The 20,855-nt window shown below is 31.8% G+C and overlaps 1 protein-coding gene across 2 annotated transcripts in view; it reads left to right on the forward strand.

Annotated features, from left to right (window-relative positions):
- Nucleotides 1-1,300: 1,300 nt before the first annotated feature.
- Nucleotides 1,301-20,855, forward strand: part of LOC139851632 (glutathione S-transferase 2-like) — a 54,290-nt gene continuing 34,735 nt past the window's right edge. Inside the window, exons 1-10 of one of the 2 annotated variants that reach the window (XM_071840724.1) lie at nucleotides 1,301-1,546; nucleotides 1,651-1,729; nucleotides 1,839-1,895; nucleotides 3,714-3,799; nucleotides 3,929-4,000; nucleotides 4,177-4,230; nucleotides 4,332-4,434; nucleotides 5,257-5,318; nucleotides 5,418-5,474; nucleotides 5,589-5,866. In XM_071840724.1, the coding sequence (XP_071696825.1) occupies nucleotides 1,544-1,546; nucleotides 1,651-1,729; nucleotides 1,839-1,895; nucleotides 3,714-3,799; nucleotides 3,929-4,000; nucleotides 4,177-4,230; nucleotides 4,332-4,434; nucleotides 5,257-5,318; nucleotides 5,418-5,474; nucleotides 5,589-5,699 (684 nt within the window). In that variant the 5' untranslated portion in view covers nucleotides 1,301-1,543 and the 3' untranslated portion in view covers nucleotides 5,700-5,866. The remainder of the gene's footprint in view (nucleotides 1,547-1,650; nucleotides 1,730-1,838; nucleotides 1,896-3,713; nucleotides 3,800-3,928; nucleotides 4,001-4,176; nucleotides 4,231-4,331; nucleotides 4,435-5,256; nucleotides 5,319-5,417; nucleotides 5,475-5,588; nucleotides 5,867-20,855) is intronic. The other variant, XM_071840725.1, reaches the window with a different exon arrangement.

Raw genomic sequence — 20,855 nt, forward strand, 5'->3', positions numbered from 1 at the left:
ATAACACATATATAATCTATTACAACTACTAATTTATCAAAACAAACACTTAGGATCAAGAATTAAACCTAAAATTCTTCAAAACCCATTTTAACCCAAACCCACTTTTAAATTCACCAAATTCAGTGATGTTTACCTTATTTTGATCCTTGAAAACACTTGAATCTGATAAACGGAATCACAAGCTTTGATCTTGCTCTTTTGATTTCAAGAATTTTAGGAGCAGTAGGTGTTTTAGGTTTTTAAGTTACTAAAAGTGGTAAGGGAAGAACGAGCTAAGCATATATATTCAATTAAGGGTTTCTTCATTATGAGAAAACCTCTTTCGTCTAACACACGAGTATTTGCCAGTTATTTAAAACACGATGTACCTCATTAGGCGGCCCTAACGAGGTCCAAATTACAAAACGAAATATGTTATGTGACCCTTGTCACAAAACGCACATAACTGAACAACCAAATAATTATAAACACATAATTATTAAAATCTCTAATATTAATAAATTAATATTAACTGAGGGTAAAAAGGTCATCTATCGCTAGGCCCGATTCGAGGTCGTTACAAAGTCAATTTAAATCTTCTTAAACCGGGTATGAGAAAGAGAAAACTGTCTCTAGTCGTGGACAAGCTTATTATCCCTTGATTGTTTCTAGATTGGTTTTGTTTGTTATTGTTTCTCTTGTTGGTTGATCTTGTGCTTTGGTTTAGTGCTTTTGTGGAGTGTTGTTGGTTTGTTTGTTTGGTAGTTGTGCATTATTTGTAGTTGTTGTATGTTCCTTGCGTTTTCTTCATAGGTGATGTACGTCTCTTGTCTGTATAACTTTTATAGGCCAGTCTAGTTTCAGTTTATGTATGCATTTTAGTTGCCATGTTAGCCGAGAAGGTTATGTTGTTTTGAAAGTTTGGATGAAAGCGTGTATGTTTGATTAAACTGAATGATTTAGAGTTGAATTGTTAATAATGTGAATGATTAAAAGGTTCTGAATGAAGTTACTTCTGAATGACAATAAGCTGTATAATAATTATTTTGAACAAATAATATGAATAATGTAAAGTTACTTTATTTACTTTTGACATGAATAAAAATTATATAATAGTTTAATAAATATTCTCGATATAATTAAGAAGTCAGAAGTAAACGCTCAAAATGTTTGAATGCTGAATCATTCAACGTTAAATAATTCGGTTGTTTTTTGAAAATTAAAATAAAAAATAAGAGACCCAAACGACTTTAGGTTGAAAAAGGTTATACATTTTGAATATTTTTTTCCCTGAGAGAATATCACCGAATATGAACACCTGAACACGACAGTTGGTTCACATCGTGAATGAATAAATAAATACTAAAGTTTGTAGAAATGAATAAGAAACAGGTCGTTGATCTACCAACCAGACCTCTCATGTTCAAATTCAAATATAAATACAATAAAGAGATTGAAGAGGAGGGCGATTGTGTAGATAGATCGTGAGATTCATATTCCGTTACTCGACATTAACGCTCCTCTTCGATCCATATACTGATTTACTTATACTAAAACTAATATGGTGCGTTTTTTTCTTTAAATTTATTTAAATCTACTACTACTATTAACACTTAATTCCTAAATTTGAATTTGAATTTGAATTTGATTAGATTAATATTTGTGTAGACTGCGAATGGTTTGCAATTGTATTCTTTTTTCATGAGTAGCTCCGCTCATACTGTTCGTATTGCTCTCAATTTAAAAGGCACGCTACCTTCCCTTTCTTCCATTTTTTTATTAATAATTAATACTGCGAATGGTTTGCAATTGTAATTAATAATAATTTTAGCATTTATTTTGTTGGATGTGAACAGGACTTGATTATGAATACAAATCCATTAATCTCTACAGAAGCGAGCAGTACCGTCCTGGTAAATAGTACTCCGTACTTGGTAGTTTATAGACCGGTGCACAAAATATACTTGTACCAATGTAGGTATCTATCAGCACACATTGTTTCCCCATTTGAGTAACAATCCTAAAATTGCAGTGCATAATCTATATATGCCTGATAGATGAGTGACCTAATAAAATCATTGTGGTATCTAAAATGCATTTTGGAGTAAGATACTATGCATGAATCTTCAATTTGGGAAACTCTCTTTAACTTTCCTCACCTCAGATATTATATTATTATTAAGATTTCTTAACGGGTCAATGGAGGAGGTTTTTGGTATTCAGTTTACTCGAGAGGGAGAGTATATTTATTAGCCTAACCGGGTTATCTCGTGACCATTTTAGACCGTTTCCGTAGCCACGCTAAGATGTGTGAGGTTTGAACAAGGATCTAAAAGTTGCTCATGTGGGATTAGTCGGTCGTGACCTTGTAGGGGCTAGTCTGGTCAATTGGAGGACTTGTCGGTCGTAAACTCCCCATTTTGAACGACTTTGACCGACTAAATTTGGACTTTCGACTGATTTTGACCTGTTGACTTACATTGACTGGCGTCTTTGGGTCAATTAAGCCTAATTGACTAATGTAGCAATAGCTCAGTGGTACTCGGTATCTTTGAAGCTGGGACCCGCCATGTGGAAGCTTGGAATTAAAATAGGCGTAAGTTCAATCCTCACTCGCGGCAAGAATTTACATCTATTGTAGTCTTGTGGCAGCGGGATCCGACTCTTTCGCGGTGGGTCTGGTTGGTTTCTAATGGAAACACATGGTCAGGGTGTCCCTGCCAAACATACACCTTTTTGGACTTAACTTGGCCTAGTTGGACTTAACTTAAAATAGTAAGTAACTGGGGACTAGTTGGCTAACTTTTACATCCATGGGTTTGAACGTGAAACCTCTTGGTGAGGATACCAAGATGACAACCACTTGATCATTATCTGATGGCTTTTATATTTTGGACGGTTTTCCACTTTAGGCTACTCACGGGATGTTTGTGGTCTGATTGGGTTATCACGCTAGCACCCCATAATGTAGTCCTAGTTAGGTTAAGACCTCTAGTGAGGATATCATGACATCAATTACTAGCATATTTTGTGATGATTTTCATTAAGATTTCATTATTGAGGGTTAATCGGTAAATGGTACTGCCAATTCACAAAAAAAAAAAAAAAAAGAAAAAAAAAATTGAAATTAGCGAGTTATACACCTTACCTTTCCAATACCATTAGTCCATTTGATTATTTATTTATATTATGTATATAATATGTCCATATCATCTTAATTTGTTTATGAATTAATACAACAACAACAAAACTCAATCTCACAAAAGTGGAGTATGGGGAGGTAAGATGTAGACAATTTTTTCCCTATCCTAGAATAAAGAGAAGTCATTTCTCCACCCAGAGTGAAACACCCCAAGAGTAGAGAAAGTCCTCTCTCTCAATGTTCTATGGATAGAGAGATTGCTTCCGAATGGACCTCCGGCCAATAAGTAGGTTAAAAAACATAAAACAAAAAGTGTGAGACGCCATGAAAATGGTAGGATCAAATTTCCATAGGTTTTAAACCTGCCTGAAGTTAAATTTAGGCTCTAAGCAACAATGAAGTCGCCAATAAATCAACACTTGTTGTTGACTCGATAGAGCCATAATTAATAATATATATCTATAATGAAGAAATCAAAAGAGGGGTTTTCAAAATGAGGATTCACACCTGGTACGTTACCCCAAATGCATTTTTCCCAGTCGGTAACTATATCTGTATTTGTGACATGTTCTCGTGTTTTGAAGTATAGAGTATTTAAAGATCAATCCTATTGGTTATGTGCCTGCTCTTAAGGATGGTGATTTAGTACTTGCTGATTCTTTTGCAATCGCAATGGTTAGTAACTTCAATGCAATGAAGAACAGGTTTAATTTTTAACTTGTTCAAGTTATATACTGGTGTTGTTTTATTGACCCTTTTCCCTTCTATATCTTTATTCTGTGTTTTTTCTTGTTCTAAAAACAGTACCTTGAGGAGAAGTACCCTCAGTGTCCTTTGTTACCACAAGACCTTAAGAAAAAGGCACTAAATTATCAGGTAATATCATTTGCTTTATCTTGCTTTAGCTTCTTATATTGGTAGACCTGATTATAATGCTTGATCCAGTTTTATAAAGTATGATTCTTATGTGTTTACATGAAGACAAGTATTGATGTGAATTGTGATACACTGAAACTTAATGTTTTTTTTCCGAACGGCTCACGGGTGTGCAGGTGGTAAATGTTATTACTTCAAGCACACAACCTCTTGTAAGGTTGCCTATTACGGTGAGTAAGATTATTATTTTATTTTTGTTGATTTAAAAACCACTAATGTATATTGCTTCAATGTGAATTCTTATATGTTATCCATATTCCTCGACTTAAAGGGTTTCATCGAACGAAATCTTGGTCATGACGAAATGATTTCATGGGCTCATAAACATTATGGAAAAGGCTTTGAAGGTAAACATATGGAAAAGGCTGATAAACGTATGTCCTTATAATTGGACTCTTGTCAAGAATGATTTGATGTTTTTTAGCTAAGGAGCTCCTTAGGAGAATTTTTAGGAAGAAAGTTAGGAGGATGAAACACGTGCCTAATATTTTTAGATTTATAAGAGTTGCGTTTTCGAGGCGCGTTTCCGATGCGCGGTTCTCGACGCGTGTTTTCTCGAAGTGCGATCTCAACACTCGTTTTCGGCCACGCGTTCTCGAAGCGCGATTTTTGAGGCGCGATTTTCAGGACGCAATGTTGACCCGCGTTTCGAGGCGCGTTTTCGAGGCCCGTTTTTCGACCCGCGTTTTCATTGCGCGTTTCCGGAAGAGATACAACAAAAAATACAAATAAGAACAATTTTACTAGCACGACCCAACCGACCCTGGTATTGACCCCACCCGACCCCTGGTCTCGGCCCAACCTGTTCTACCCATTTTAATTCTGACCCGTTTCGACCCAAACCCATTTGATCTTTGATCTATCCTGACCCATCTCGACTCGTTTGTCAGGTATAGAGTTGCCTAATGTTTGTAATTTTTTTTTTGGACTTACCCGAGTTGCTTTGCGAGTCGACTAATGCGACTACTCGCTTTTGCGAGCAGCCGGAGTGATATCGGGTTAACCTCCGTGGCCACGAGGGGTTTAATGTTGCTTGTTCGAACTTGAGACCTCCCGGAGCTTTAATCTTATGATAGGCCAAGCCCCTATCCACTCAACTACCACCCCGTAGTTGATGTTTGTAACTTTGGAAAAGCTGATAGTAGACTCAGTTTTTAGGCATAAAAGAGTTGCCTAAAATTTGTAAACTGGTGCAGCTCTGGAGATATTACTAAAAGATCATGCTGGCAAGTATGCAACTGGAGATGAAATTTCTATGGTAGTGTTTATTTCTTTTTGATATACGCCTATACTTCGGCATCATAACTGAGCATTAATTCTCTTGAATTGACGTCTTGTTCACGTTAAACTTATGCAGGCTGATATTTTTTTAGATCCTATCATAACATTATCACAAAGATACAAAGTTGACATGGTATATAATGCTTTCTGTTTCCTTTTAGCTATTTCTGTAAACCATACACTTAATTTCATATATTAAATGTTTGGACCTTGTAATTTACTTCCAATTTTATATATTTTGGAGCAGAATAAGTACCCGCTTTTATCCAGATTGAGCAACGAATACGAAAATGTATCTGCTTTCGTAGATGCCATGCCTGAAAATCAGCCAGACTATTTTTGTGATGGAACATCTTAAAGGAACCGTCACTTCAATTATCAACTAGACGTTGAAAATTGACGATCAGGGGTCAATAAGTTTGTTATTTGGGAATCTGGATATTCTCTTTTAAATTGTAACCTTTCATATGTTTGAAAGAGATTGTTGTTGACTTTAGATTTTGTTTGAGGTTTCATTATGCAAATGTAAGCCATAAAATTTTATTAAATATAAATATAAGATTTACATTTATTTCATATATATATATATATATATATATATATATATATATATATATATATATAGGGGCAGGATCAATGGGGAAGTAACCAATCGAGGGGAAGCGGGGGAAGCAAAAAAAAAAAAATTCGTTTTTTTTGGATTTTTTTTTTTCCGGCATCAAGATCACACGAAAATATGAACATTTAGAAGAGACACTTTGTGATGAATGTTGTTATTTAGGCGGGAAAACGATCGACAAAAATAACATTCAAGATAATATTGTTCGTGAAGAATATGAACGTTTTTTTTTTCTTCATGTTTTGTGAAGTAAAATTTATCCCGATTAGATTTAGGGTTTAGATTTAGGATTTAGATTGAGTTTTTAACACGAACGGGCTAAATTTCTAAACCCTTATATCTAAACCCTAATATCTAAACTCTAATATCTAAACTATAGATGGGCAAAAAAACGGGATCCAGATCCGATCCGGTGACCCGATCCGGAACCGGATCCAAGCAAAACCGGACACAGCAAAAACCGGATCCGGATCCGAGATACGATCCGGTTCCACCCGGATCCAGTTTTTCAAGAAAACCGGATTTTTTCCGGATATAAACCGGATTTTATCCGATCCGGTTTGGATCCGGATCCGGATCCGATCCGGTTTTTCAAAAAACTAGCCGTTTTTTTTTTTTTTTTTTTTTTTTTTGCAGTTTCAGCCTTTTTTGCAGTTTTTTGAGTTTTTTTTTTACCATTTTAACCCCACATAGTCCATTATAAATACATGGTAATGCCTTGGTTGAAAATGCACCAACAAACATTCTCATATTTATTTCTAAATCCCTAAATATTCTCTAATCTCTAGTCTAATTATCCCATAATGGATAATTCACAAGCTTCCGTTTCCGGTTTCGCTTCCGTTGGAACATCTTCACAAGGCTACACTACGGCCGATATTGATTACAAAAAAGAAACAAAGCGAAAAGGGGACGTTTGGTCCAAATTCGAGTTGTGTGTAATGAAGGATGGTGCGGAAAAAGCTCGTTGTACACAATGTATGAAGTTCATGGGTGTTTCGGGTAATACAACGTTAAGAAAACATCTTGACAAAAGTTGTAGTGCAAGGCAAGACCCGAGACAACAAACAATGCGGGCCGATGGTTCGATTTTTGAATACGATGCCGAAGCTCTTCGGCAAGATTTGTCAAGGTTTGTCATTCAACAAGCGCTTCCTTTCAACCACTTCGACAATCCAAGGCTTACGGAGCTAATTCGGAATCGACTACAACCGCGATATAGCAATGTAAGTCGTTCTACCTTAAGACGTGACGCCTTTAAATTATGGAAAAAGGCTAAAACTGAAATAATTGAAGGTTTTCGAACATATAAACATAGGGTTTCTATAACTTGTGATGTTTGGAGCGCACCACATGGAACGGCAAATTCTTATTTAGCCGTTACCGCTCATTGGTTTAATCCCGATTCGTGGCTTTTAATGAAACGTGTTATCGATTTTAAAATATTTGGTGAAAGGACCCGTTCATATACATTATAAACGATTCACAATAGTTGATTACATCGCGAGGTATTTGACCTCTATATGATACATTTTACAAACATTGCATTCATTTTTAAAAGACAAACTTTCTTTACAACGAAAGTTGACGGCATGCACACCATTTCATAATACATCCAACTATAATTGACATAATAATAATCTTGATGAACTCAATGACTCAAATGCAACGTCTTTCAAAATATGCCATGAATGACTCCAAGTAATATCCTTAAAATGAGCTAATGCACAGCGAAAGATTTCTTTAATACCTGAGAATAAACATGCTTTAAAGTGTCAACCAAAAGGTTGGTGAGTTCATAGGTTTATCATAACAATCATTTCAATATATTAATAGACCACAAGATTTCCGTTTATAAATATATGTACACTCGCAAGTGTATAAAAGTATTCTATAAGTTGTAGGCACCCGGTAACAAGCCTTAACGTTCATGTTTTACCCTCTGAAGTACACCAGATCAGGTGTGTTTAAAATAACCTCGAAGTACTAAAGCATCCCATAGTCAGGATGGGGTTTGTCAGGCCCAATAGATCTATCTTTAGGATTCGCGCCTACCGTACATAGACAAGTAGTTTAATGTTACCAAGCTAAGGGTATATTTCTGGTTTTAACCCACATAGAATTAGTTTTAGTACTTGTGCCTATTTTGTAAAACATTTATAAAAACAGCGCATGTATTCTCAGTCCCAAAAATATATATAAAAGGGAGCAAATGAAACTCACCATACTGTATTTCGTAGTAAAAATACATATAACGTCATTTAACAAGTGCAAGGTTGGCCTCGGATTCACGAACCTATATTAATTATATATATTTATATGTTGGTCAATATTTATCTAATAATTTTTGGTCAAGTCATAGTGTACCACAATCCTAATGCTCGAGACTAATATGCAAACGTCAACAAAAGTCAACTTGACCCAAAATGACTTCTAAAATTTATACGTGTTTATTATATAACTTAACTATAGTCGTTTTATATATTTAAATATATTTATTAGATTTTATAATAATAAAAGTCATTTATTAATAAAAATTTATATTAACGTTTATATATGATAAAATATACTTTTATATATCTTAAGTAGTAAAATTTATAAACTTCACTTAATATCGTAAAACTATAGTGGTAAGTATTATTAATGTAATTATATTACGCGTGGTGAAAAATATCTTTGTATCCCCTATTTATTTGATAAAATAATATTGATCATAGTAAAAGTTGTATTATTTTGTAATAATAATAATTATTATTCTATAAAAAAAACAATATTTATATTTACTAAAAATGTTATTATGATAAAATGATAATAAAATGATAATACTAACATAATAGTAATAATGATATTTTATAATAACAATGATATTTCTATTAAAATAATAACGACGATAGTAATAATAATCATTTTAACAATAATACTAAAATTCAGTTGACTATAACTTCTAAGCCGTTCATCGAAACCATTCAATATCTAAATGAAAAGTTCTTAATTTTTTGCTAGCTTTCCAATGACATGCATATCATATACCCTATCTCAGTAGCATATGTATCTAATTCAGGATTCAACAAACCTATCTAAGGACAATATCGAATGTACAAGCATGCATAATCCTATATACCCGAGCACTAGTCAGGGATACACTATTGATATATAAAAGTTAAGTTATGAGTGCTCACGTATCAATATTGAGATTCAATATTGCAGGAAAGTACGTAGACGCAACGGAGATGATAAACACTAGATTGACCTCACGAGCATACCCATGAACCATACCCATCACCTCCATAGTTATAACCCATAATTTCCTTAGCTTCGACTCATTCAAAAAACTATTTTGAAATCACTCGGACATCACTCCGTCGTAATATTTTATGTATACTAATAATATCTTGAAATAATACAGAGCAAATATATATATATATATATATAGATATATATAAATCGATTGAGAGAGTTTAGAGAAATATATTTTCGAGTTTCTATGAAATAATGAAACCTATTGAATTCTATTTATAATAGATTTTTGAATTATTAAAGTGAATTATTAAAGTATGAATTATTAAAGTGAATTATTAAAGTATGAATTATTAAGGTGAATTATTAAAGTATGAATTATTAAAGTGAATTATTAAAGTATGAATTATTAAAGTATGAATTATTAAAGTGAATTATTAAAGTATGAATTATTAAAGTGAATTATTAAAGTTAAAGTAAAGTAAAAGTAAAGTAAATGTAAAGTTAAAGTGTAGTAAAAGTATAAAAACTATGTATGTATAATACGCGTATAAATATATATAATATTAATTTAAATCGTTATACATATTTAATGAAATAAAATATAAATATCGTTATATTTATTATACTGGTTAAGTAATGAGTCTAGAAAGTCTGAAATCTATATTTGGATGATTAGATACCCTTTGACCATGCCTGATGATTCACGAACAACTATTTGTAAATAGATTCATATATAATTAAGTATGTATATATACATATATGTACATGAATACTAATTGTAAATATATAAGATTAAATATTAAATTTATTTATTCATTTATTATTATTTTTTTTATTGATAAAATCATCATTAATATTATTAGTATTATTATCAAATTATTAATTATTAATTATTAGAGTTATTGCTATTATTATCATTATTATTAATTTTAATTTAATAAAATACTGAATTATATAAATATATGGATTTAAAAAAATGCATATGTATTCTTGATTTCCATCGTTTTCCAACTCATTTATAAATCGATTTTTTTTTTTTTGTCAAACCTCCAGTACAAATTGATTCCTTATGTTTCTATAACAAACAAAGATTAGTTGGAATTGATTGGAATCACACAAAATATCTATCATCTTTATTTATATACACATACATACTACAGATTACATATTCCACAATCTAAATTCTACCTTCTTCTTATCACACCCACCACCGAGATTATATTCGAACTTCCATCGCCACTTCATCGGACCACCTCAATCCACCACTAAGCACCCGTCATCCCTACCATCATCATCAATTGAAACCTTGAAACCTTACAACCCTCACCGGTTAACACCAAGAAAACCTATCACCATCCTCATCACCTCTTGCAACCCGCTACTATATACTGATCGAGTAACTGCTGTAATTATTCTTTCAAGTTCAGTCTAGTATCGTAGGTAAATCATCTATCTATCTGGGTTTTTCTTTTTCTCGCATGATGATCCAGTATTTCAATTCTGTTCATCTCTTACACAAATATATAAACCCACTTCTTTTATTGCAACAACCATTCATAACCACAAAACAACCTATTATGTTGTTACTATTACGGCTGTCTTCTACTCAAACAATCATCACTTCACAAGACCCAACCATCGATTATCATATATACCCGCTACCTTTGTTCCTGTTTTTCTGTTACAGCACATCAACACCATCATAAACCACACCTCCCTCTTAAATGAAAAACCACCATTACACACTACACTCCCTCGAAACCACCTTCACCATTTAAACAACATCACCATCTATCATTTTATGTTTTGTTTCTAACAACCATCATCAACACCAACATGATTACTAAGGCTACTGCTGCTGCTCGTATGAACCGACACCCAAACCCAATATCAAAGAAACTGAAACCCTTTTGTTTCTAACTACAGATCAAATTCTTTACTTTCCCTTTTTATAATGCAAAACGTTCTCTCCTTCTGCCTATGAGTCACTGTCGACTGCATCAAAATTGATAACTAAAGTCCATGATTTCTTATTCGATCAGGCCCACACAACCATCTTCTGTATTCCTCTTGTTCGATTGCTATTACCACAAGAATTCTTGATGAGCTGTTAAATGAAATCAAGTCACTCTATTGTTTTTCTGTTACGAACTCATAATTAAATATTGATGATTAGATGATACAATAATTTAAATGATGATGAGGAGTTATATGATAATAATGATTAAAGGGGATGAGCTGTAAAGGAGATGAACACCTGTTGATTCGTTGCTTTCCCATCGACAAGAAAAAAAAAATATAAAATAACAAGTCGTTTAGGTTAAATTCGAAATAGCAGACATATCAAATGGGCTTGTGGATCGATTCCCTTGGTTTGGACTTGCCAAATTCCTAGTTGGGCCGAAACCCAAATTCTTTTGGTACTATGGTACGTTTAAATTTAAGAGAAGAAAAGAAACACAAAGAAAACGTGTTATATTTAAATGGATTACGCTTTAATTCAGAAAACAGTCTTGGACTAATGGTTAAAGGTGTTTGTGAGGGAGTGAGAGGTCGCGGGTTCGAGCCCGGGCAAGGATGTTTAATTTTTTTTAAGCTTGTTTCATTAAGGTAACACTTCTATTATTTTGTTATTGTTATTATTATTAATATTATTATGTATTATAAATATCATTATTATTATTATTATTAACATCATTAACGTAAGTATTATTAAAGATTTTGTCACCTAAAAGTATTAGTTAACATTATAATTATGATTATAGTTATAATTAAGAATATTATTTGTATTATAACTATTATTATTATTATCCTTATTATTATGTAAATATAGATATTATAACCAATATTATCATTTTTTTTTGTAAATATTAGTATTAGTACCTTTTTACAAATAATAGGGTTTTTTAACAAAAGTATTACTATTATTATTATTATGTAATTACTAAAACCAAAATCATAAATATCATTAATAGCAAAATTAATATTTTTACAAAGTATTATTATTAATATTATTGTTATTATCATTAATAGATTTACTATGAACATAAAAATATTGTTAATGTTATTATCATTATATTTTACTAATATTAACTTAGTATAATAGAACTACTGTTTTGGATAAACAAATAAAGTGCATACATAAATATATATATATATATATATATATATATATATATATATATATATATATATATATATATATATATATATATATATATATATATATATTAACATAAAAATGCTATAACTAATATGTGTTCAATTACAAATATGAATATTAATAAAGATATAAATGATATAGGTTCGTGAATTCGAGGCCAACCTTGTACTTGATCAATGATGTTATATGTATTTTTACTACAAAATACAGTATGGTGAGTATATAGTCCCTTTTAAACTCTAAATATTTCGGGATGAGAATACATGTATTTTATGTTTTACGATATGGACACAAGTAACTGAAAAATATATTCTACGTTGAGTTGTACCACTGGCATACTTCCCTGTAGCTTGGTAACTACTATTTACAGCGGTATTGTAAACGCGAATCCTGTTGATAGATCTATCGGGCCTGACAACCCCAATCGGACTGGACGACCAGTATTCAACGGTTGCATAGTACTTCGTTTCGGTAACTACACTTGGTACGGTGTAGTAAGATTTCATAATAAAGGGAATATGCGACGTTGATTAAATGTTAAGTATGGTTATCAAGTGCTCAACAACTTAGAATATTTTTATTAAAATGTTTACATATGAAATCTTTAACACCCATAAGAAAATATATATTATGCTTTTCGGACACGTTACGGTCATTACGAATTTTTGGTCATGCCGTTTGGATTAACGAATGCGCCAGCTGTATTCATGGACCTCATGAATCGAGTTTGTAGTCCATATTTAGATAAGTTTGTTATCGTTTTCATTGATGATATTCTTATCTATTCCAAGAGTGAGCAAGAGCATGAACAGCATTTAAGGTTGATATTAGAGTTGTTGAGAAAAGAACAGCTATATGCTAAATTTTCTAAATGTGCTTTCTGGTTGAAAGAAGTGCAATTTCTTGGCCACGTTGTTAGTAGCAAAGGAATTCAGGTTGATCCAGCAAAAATTGAAGCCATTGAAAAATGGGAGACTCCTAAGACACCAACGCAGATACGTCAATTTTTGGGTTTAGCCGGTTATTATAGAAGGTTTATTCAAGATTTTTCCCGAATAGCTAAGCCATTGACAGCGTTAACGCAAAAAGGGAAGAAATATGAATGGACTTCTGAGCAGGAGAGTGCATTTCAATTACTGAAAAAGAAGTTGACTACGGCGCCTATTTTATCGTTACCAAAAGGGAACGATGATTTTGAAATATATTGTGACGCTTCGCGACAAGGTTTTGGTTGCGTTCTTATGCAACAGAAGAAAGTTATTGCATACGCATCCCGACAATTGAAGATTCACGAGCGAAATTATACGACGCATGATCTAGAATTGGGAGCAGTCGTGTTTGCATTGAAGATGTGGAGACACTACTTGTATGGGGTTAAATGCACTGTGTTTACTGATCATAAAAGCCTTCAACATATTTTTGATCAGAAACAGCTGAACATGAGGCAACGTAGGTGGGTCGAGTTAATAAATGACTATGATTGTGAAATTCGTTATCATCCCGGGAAAGCGAATGTGGTGGCTGACGCACTAAGCAGAAAAGAACGAGAACCAATTCGAGTACGAGCGATAAACATAAAAATTCGCATGAATCTCAACTCACAAATCAAAGAAGTTCAACAAGAAGCACTTACTAAAGAAAATATAAGAAATGAAATAATGAAGAAGTATGAGAAGCAACTCGTTATACGGGAAGATGGAATTCGATATTTTGCAAATCGTATTTGGGTACCGAAGTTGGGTGGATTAAGGAAGTTGATATTGAACGAGGCACATAAGACAAGATACTCGATACATCCTGGAGTTGGAAAGATGTACCAAGATCTTAAGACACGTTATTGGTGGCCTAATTTAAAGACAGACGTTGCAACATATGTTGGGGAATGTTTAACTTGTTCCAAGGTCAAAGCAGAACACCAGAAGCCGTCAGGGTTACTTCAACAACCAGAAATCCCAGAATGGAAATGGGATGGTATTACCATGGATTTCATCACGAAGTTACCAAAGACTGCCTGGGGATACGACACCATTTGGGTGATTGTTGATCGTCTCACCAAGTCTGCACATTTCTTGCCTATAAAGGAAACGGATAGAATGGAGAAACTATTACGATCGTATATAAAGGAAATTGTTTCAAGGCATGGAATACCTATTTCCATTATATCTGATCGTGATAGTAGATTTACCTCAAAGTTCTGGCAATCACTACAGGAGGCACTAGGAACTCGTTTGGATATGAGTACCGCATATCATCCGCAAACGGACGGGCAGAGTGAAAGAACAATTCAGACTCTTGAAGACATGCTCAGGGCATGTGTGATCGATTTTGGAAACGGATGGGATAAGTATCTACCATTAGCAGAATTCTCGTATAATAATAGTTATCATGCGAGCATTAAAGCTGCACCATTCGAAGCATTGTACGGAAGGAAGTGTAGATCTCCTATCTATTGGAATGAAGTAGGAGATCGACAATTAACTGGTCCCGAGATCATACATGAAACTACTGAAAAGATAGTACAAATCAAGGAGAGATTGAAAACAGCCCGTAGTCGCCAAAAGAGCTACGCCGATGTTCGAAGGAAACCATTAGAGTTTCAGATCGGTGACATGGTTATGTTAAAGGTGTCACCATGGAAAGGTGTAATACGTTTTAGAAAAAGGGGTAAACTGAACCCAAGATATGTAGGCCCGTTCAAGATCATCGAACGCATTGGACCGGTAGCTTATCGACTCGAGTTACCGCAACAACTCGCCGGAGTACATAATACCTTTCACGTCTCGAACCTTAAAAAGTGTCTTGCAAAGGAAGATCTCACCATTCCTCTTGAAGAAATCCATGTCGACGAGAAACTACAATTCGTCGAAGAACCAATCGAAATCATGGACCGTGAAGTTAAACAGCTCAAGCAGAGCAACATACCGATCGTTAAGGTTCGTTGGAATGCTCGAAGGGGTCCCGAGTTTACTTGGGAACGAGAGGATCAGATGAAACAAAAGTATCCACACTTGTTTCTCGATGACGCAAAATAGGTACAATTTTAAAATTTCGGGACGAAATTTATTTAACGGGTAGGTACTGTAATGACCCGCACTTTTTCGATCGTTCTATACTTATAATATTAATATTTACATAAATTAAACCTTACCAACATGATAAGCAATCCAAATTGTTGAGACTTATATTTTTGAAATGAGTTTTACACAACGTTTGACCGTCTAGTTTGACCGATGATATCACGAACTATATAACATATGATAATTATACGTTTGTGTATATATATGTATATATACATATTTAACATGATCTAAGGATGTTTTAATATCTCATTTTGTATTAATAACAATAAGTTATAAGTATATTTTGAAACTACTAACCTAAGTTTTCAAAACGATAACCATACGTAACGTTATTTGACATAAATACTTATGACCTATAATGTTTATACATATATCGTATAAGTAATGTATTTAATCACTTTTAAGGACTTAAATACATAAAACAATATAAGTATATTCACAAAAGATAGCTATATTTGAATTCTCATTCCATTTTTCACAAGATTTCTATACGTATATCTAGAGTACATGTACTCGTATCATACCTAACCTCTATACGTATTTACTATTGGTATATACACATCAAATCACCACCAACCAGCCCTTGTTCAATGCCTTATGTATAAGGTAACTACTTTTGTTATCTAGTATGACAATTTCACATGATTAAAAGATTTTTTCACAAAATTACAAACTTATACACCTTTTACACCACCATTTATACTCCATTCCATTTTCATTTTACTACACATTTCCTTTAACTAAAACACACTCTTAAGAAACTCCATAACCATTCAGCTAGTATCCATGAAGATCTAGCCATAAAAACATCACTTAAACACCATAAGAAAAACCTTACAAAAACACTTCAAGAATCCTTTCAAGAACACAAGTTTACTTCCAATCTTTCATCCAACTCCATCACTCTTTTGGTTCTAGATTTTTACTTCTCTTTTACAGCAATCTTGTCCAAGTAACTTGAGGTAGTAACTTTGTTCATAACCTTATTCGATTCATATATATATAGCTATCTTATTTTGTGGTATAAAATTTTAACAACAAGAACATAGTTTGAATGTTTTCAAACTTGTTTGCAAACTAAATAGATCCTTCTCACTTAACTTTTAAAATACTTCAAGACCTGTAATATATCATAAATATATGCTAATTTAACAAGGTATAACTTGGTTTTTCAAAAAACACCTAAAAATGAACCATTAAAATTGAATTACTAACATCGGACTGCTAACTACGGACTAAGAAATTATTAAAAGTATTAAAAGTATAATAAGTATATATATGTGACGATTGTTTTAAAAAGAAAAGGTATTGATATATTATATATGGATAGGTTCGTGATATCAATCGGAGACCAAGTCAAAATATATATATCTTCAAGGCAAAAGTGAGTATATAGTCCCACTTTTAAACTCTAAATATTTCGGGATGAGAATACATGTATTTTATGTTTTACGATATGGACACAAGTAACTGAAAAATATATTCTACGTTGAGTTGTACCACTGGCATACTTCCCTGTAGCTTGGTAACTATTATTTACAGCGGTATTGTAAACGCGAATCCTGTTGATAGATCTATCGGGCCTGACAACCCCAACCGGACTGGACGACCAGTATTCAACGGTTGCACAGTACTTCGTTTTGTGACTACACTTGGTACAGTGTAGTAAGATTTCATATTAAAGGGAATATGCGACGTGATTAAATGTTAAGTATGGTTACCAAGTGCTCAACCACTTAGAATATTTTTATGAAAATGTTTATATATGAAATCTTGTGGTCTATATATATATATATTGCTGCCGGCATTAAACCTATATCTCACCAACTTTATGTTGACGTTTTAAACATGTCTATTCTCAGGTGATAACTAAAAGCTTCCGCTGCAACATGTTGAATTTAAACAAGATCTTGAGTATGCATATTTGTGTCAAAAATAAAACTGCATATCGGAGGATTTGTAATGTAAAATATGCTAGAAATCGTATTGTTATCATCACATGTAAAGTTTGTAAGTCTAAGATTATCGCTAAACGATAATCATCTTTATTTTGTCTAAAGCTTGTATCAAAATAAGAATTATGGTTTGTAATGTAAAATATATGCAGTTGTTCTTTTAAAAATGTCGCATATAGAGGTCAATACCTCGCAATGAAATCATACGTTATCTAACACGTTCTTATGGTTAAGGACGGGTTATGACATGTGGTACCAATCTGTCACACCCCCAAATTAGGGCCTAGGGTATTTGTGACTAATTATATCAAATCACAGTTGTATAAACGAGAACGACTCTATATGAGACGTTTTGAATAAAACATTTATTAATAAAACAGCGGAAGTATTAAAAGTTTTACATCAAATTTAAACTGAAATAATAATAATAGTCTTAATGCAAAGTAAATGTAATGAAATGAAGACTCCATGTAGCAGCATTTAATTCATCAGGTAGCAATCATGGCAATCATCTTATTCGTCACCTGAGACAAAACATGCTTAAAGTGTCAACCAAAAAGGTTGGTGAGTTCATTAGTTTATCAAAATCAATCATTTCCGTTATAATAATAGGCCACAAGATTTCAGTTTCATAAATATCCGTACACTAGCAAGTGTATAAAAGCATTCTATAAGTTGTAGGCACCCGGTAACAAGCCTTAACGTTCATGTTTTACCCTCTGAAGTACACCAGATCAGGTGTGTTTAAAATAACCTCGAAGTACTAAAGCATCCCATAGTCAGGATGGGGTTTGTCAGGCCCAATAGATCTATCTTTAGGATTCACGCCTACCGTACATAGACAAGTAGTTTAATGTTACCAAGCTAAGGGTATATTTCTGGTTTAAACCCACGTAGAATTAGTTTTAGTACTTGTGCATATTTCATAAAACATTTATAAAAACAGCGCATGTATTCTCAGTCCCAAAAATATATATAAAAGGGAGCAAATGAAACTCACCTTAAATAGCAGTTGAAGTATTCCACGCAAGAAAGGAAAGTAAAGCAAGTAAATGACCGAGATATCAACTAGAAGTAGTTCTTTAAGAGAGAAATGAGAGATTAAGGTGTAAGTTTGAAATGAGAAATGTATGTGATATTTATAGTTGAAAATGTTAGGTAAAAAAAAATTAAAATAAAATAAGTAAATCTTAAAAGTTAAAATAAGAAAAATTATTTTGTATTTTTATTAAAAGTAAATCTTAAAAGTTAAAATAAGAAAAAGTAGTTTGTATTTTTATTAAAAGTAAAATCTTAAAAGTTAAAATAAGAAAAAGTATTTTGTATTTTTATTAAAAGTAAATTTTAAAAGTTAAAATAAGAAAAAGTAGTTTGTATTTTTATTAAAAGTAAAATCTTAAAAGTTAAAATAAGAAAAAGTAGTTTGTATTTTTATTAAAAGTAAAATCTTAAAAGTTAAAATAAGAAAAAGTATTTTGTATTTTTATTAAAAGTAAATCTTAAAAGTTAAAATAAGAAAAAGTAGTTTGTATTTTTATTAAAAGTAAAATCATAAAAGTTAAAATAAGAAAAAGTAGTTTGTATTTTTATTAAAAGTAAAATCTTAAAAGTTAAAATAAGAAAAAGTAGTTTGTATTTTTATTAAAAGTAAATCTTAAAAGTTAAAATAAGAAAAAGTAGTTTGTATTTTTATTAAAAGTAAATCTTAAAAGTTAAAATAAGAAAAAGTAGTTTGTATTTTTATTAAAAGTAAATCTTAAAAGTTAAAATAAGAAAAAGTAGTTTGTATTTTTATTAAAAGTAAATCTTAAAAGTTAAAATAAGAAAAAGTAGTTTGTATTTTTATTAAAAGTAAATCTTAAAAGAAAAGTAGTTTGTATATTTATTAAAAGTAAATCTTAAAAGAAAAAGTAGTTTGTATTTTTGTATTTATTTATTAAAAGTAGATATAGTTTTGATTTTTTTTTTTTGTATAAAATTCTAAAAAAAAATTTGTTTAATATATTTCTAAGAACATTTAACATTTTATTTCTATATTTGTTTAATTATTAAATACGAATTTTATATAAAAATTATTATTATATTTAGTTTTTATAAAAATTAAAATTTATGATTATTAATTTATAGTTTTTATTAGTTTTATAAATGTTATAATATTATGTATTATTTAGTTAATTATATATTCTATTAACTAAATAACAAAAGTAATATAAATATTATATATATATATATATATATTCATTGATGTAATTATGTTATATTATATATCATAATCTTATTTATAATATTTATAATTATATTATTTATTTTAAGCGTACGTTTATTCGGTCAACGTTAAATTTATTCGTATATAACAACTCTAGGTATTTTAGTAAAATCGGAAGTCAAAAAGTGAGGGTTGTTAAAGTACCTACCCGTTAAAAGAAATTTCGTCCCGAAATTTAGTTTTTGCCATCAATCGGCGTTGTTCGTACCTAAACGAGGATATTTACGTTTTATCTGGTCTTCACGTTCCCAGGTAGGTTCGGGGCCTTTCGTGAATTCCAACGGATAGAATATTGTTCTATTTCATGCATTTAAATAATACAGGTTCTTCTATAAAGTGCATTTTATCATTAATGCGGAGGTTATCTAAAGGATTAATAAGAGTGTCATTTGACTAGGTTATCCTCAAAAGGGATGATGGTGTTATACGAGCATTTTAGTAAACTGAACACATGAAATGTGTTATGAATAGTATTGAGCTTATTTAAAACTTTGAGTGTTTATGTCACAATATTAGGGTAGACAAAACATAGAGTAGTTCATGAAAATTATAGTCATGAAGTTTGATAGAGATCATCATTGTTTACAACAAGAATATTGTAATGATGAATATAAGTTGAAAAAAATAAAGTTTTATCACTACTGAATAATATGGATAAAACGATTTGATTATAGGAAGCGTATAAACGAAGCTATTGTAAAAGAGTGAATGAGAAATTAAATGTTCGCCTTAACTTTTGACGTAGTCACGATTGATTTTCGGAATTCAAGGGATTAAAGGAAATCTTCGTAATCCATAAGATTTGATTCTCCGGTAATTAAGGAATTTGAAATTTTCTTTGATTAAATGAGGTGAATTGCTTCAATTGCTGTGTTTGGAATTTTGCTATAAATTAGCTTCTTCCTTTTCATTATCTTCACCACTTCTATACTTTCTTCCTCAATTCATACTTCCAAAGATTGTGAGAATGCTCCATCCAGTTCTTATCCTGGATATTTTTCTGACTATCATTTCAGTCATTCTTCTTTTTCATTTACCACTAGAGGAATTTGTTTTCTTCTACTATTACCTTGGGGTTATAGTGTTTTTAATTCTCCCATGTCTTTACGTTGCAATACGTATTGATATACACGGTTTGTAATTTCGGTATTGTTATCGGGCTACATATTTTCCCTTATATGTCGGAGCTCT

Source organism: Rutidosis leptorrhynchoides, chromosome 6 (genome assembly GCF_046630445.1).
Source record: "Rutidosis leptorrhynchoides isolate AG116_Rl617_1_P2 chromosome 6, CSIRO_AGI_Rlap_v1, whole genome shotgun sequence".
In the NCBI taxonomy this organism is placed as follows: Eukaryota; Viridiplantae; Streptophyta; class Magnoliopsida; order Asterales; family Asteraceae; genus Rutidosis; species Rutidosis leptorrhynchoides.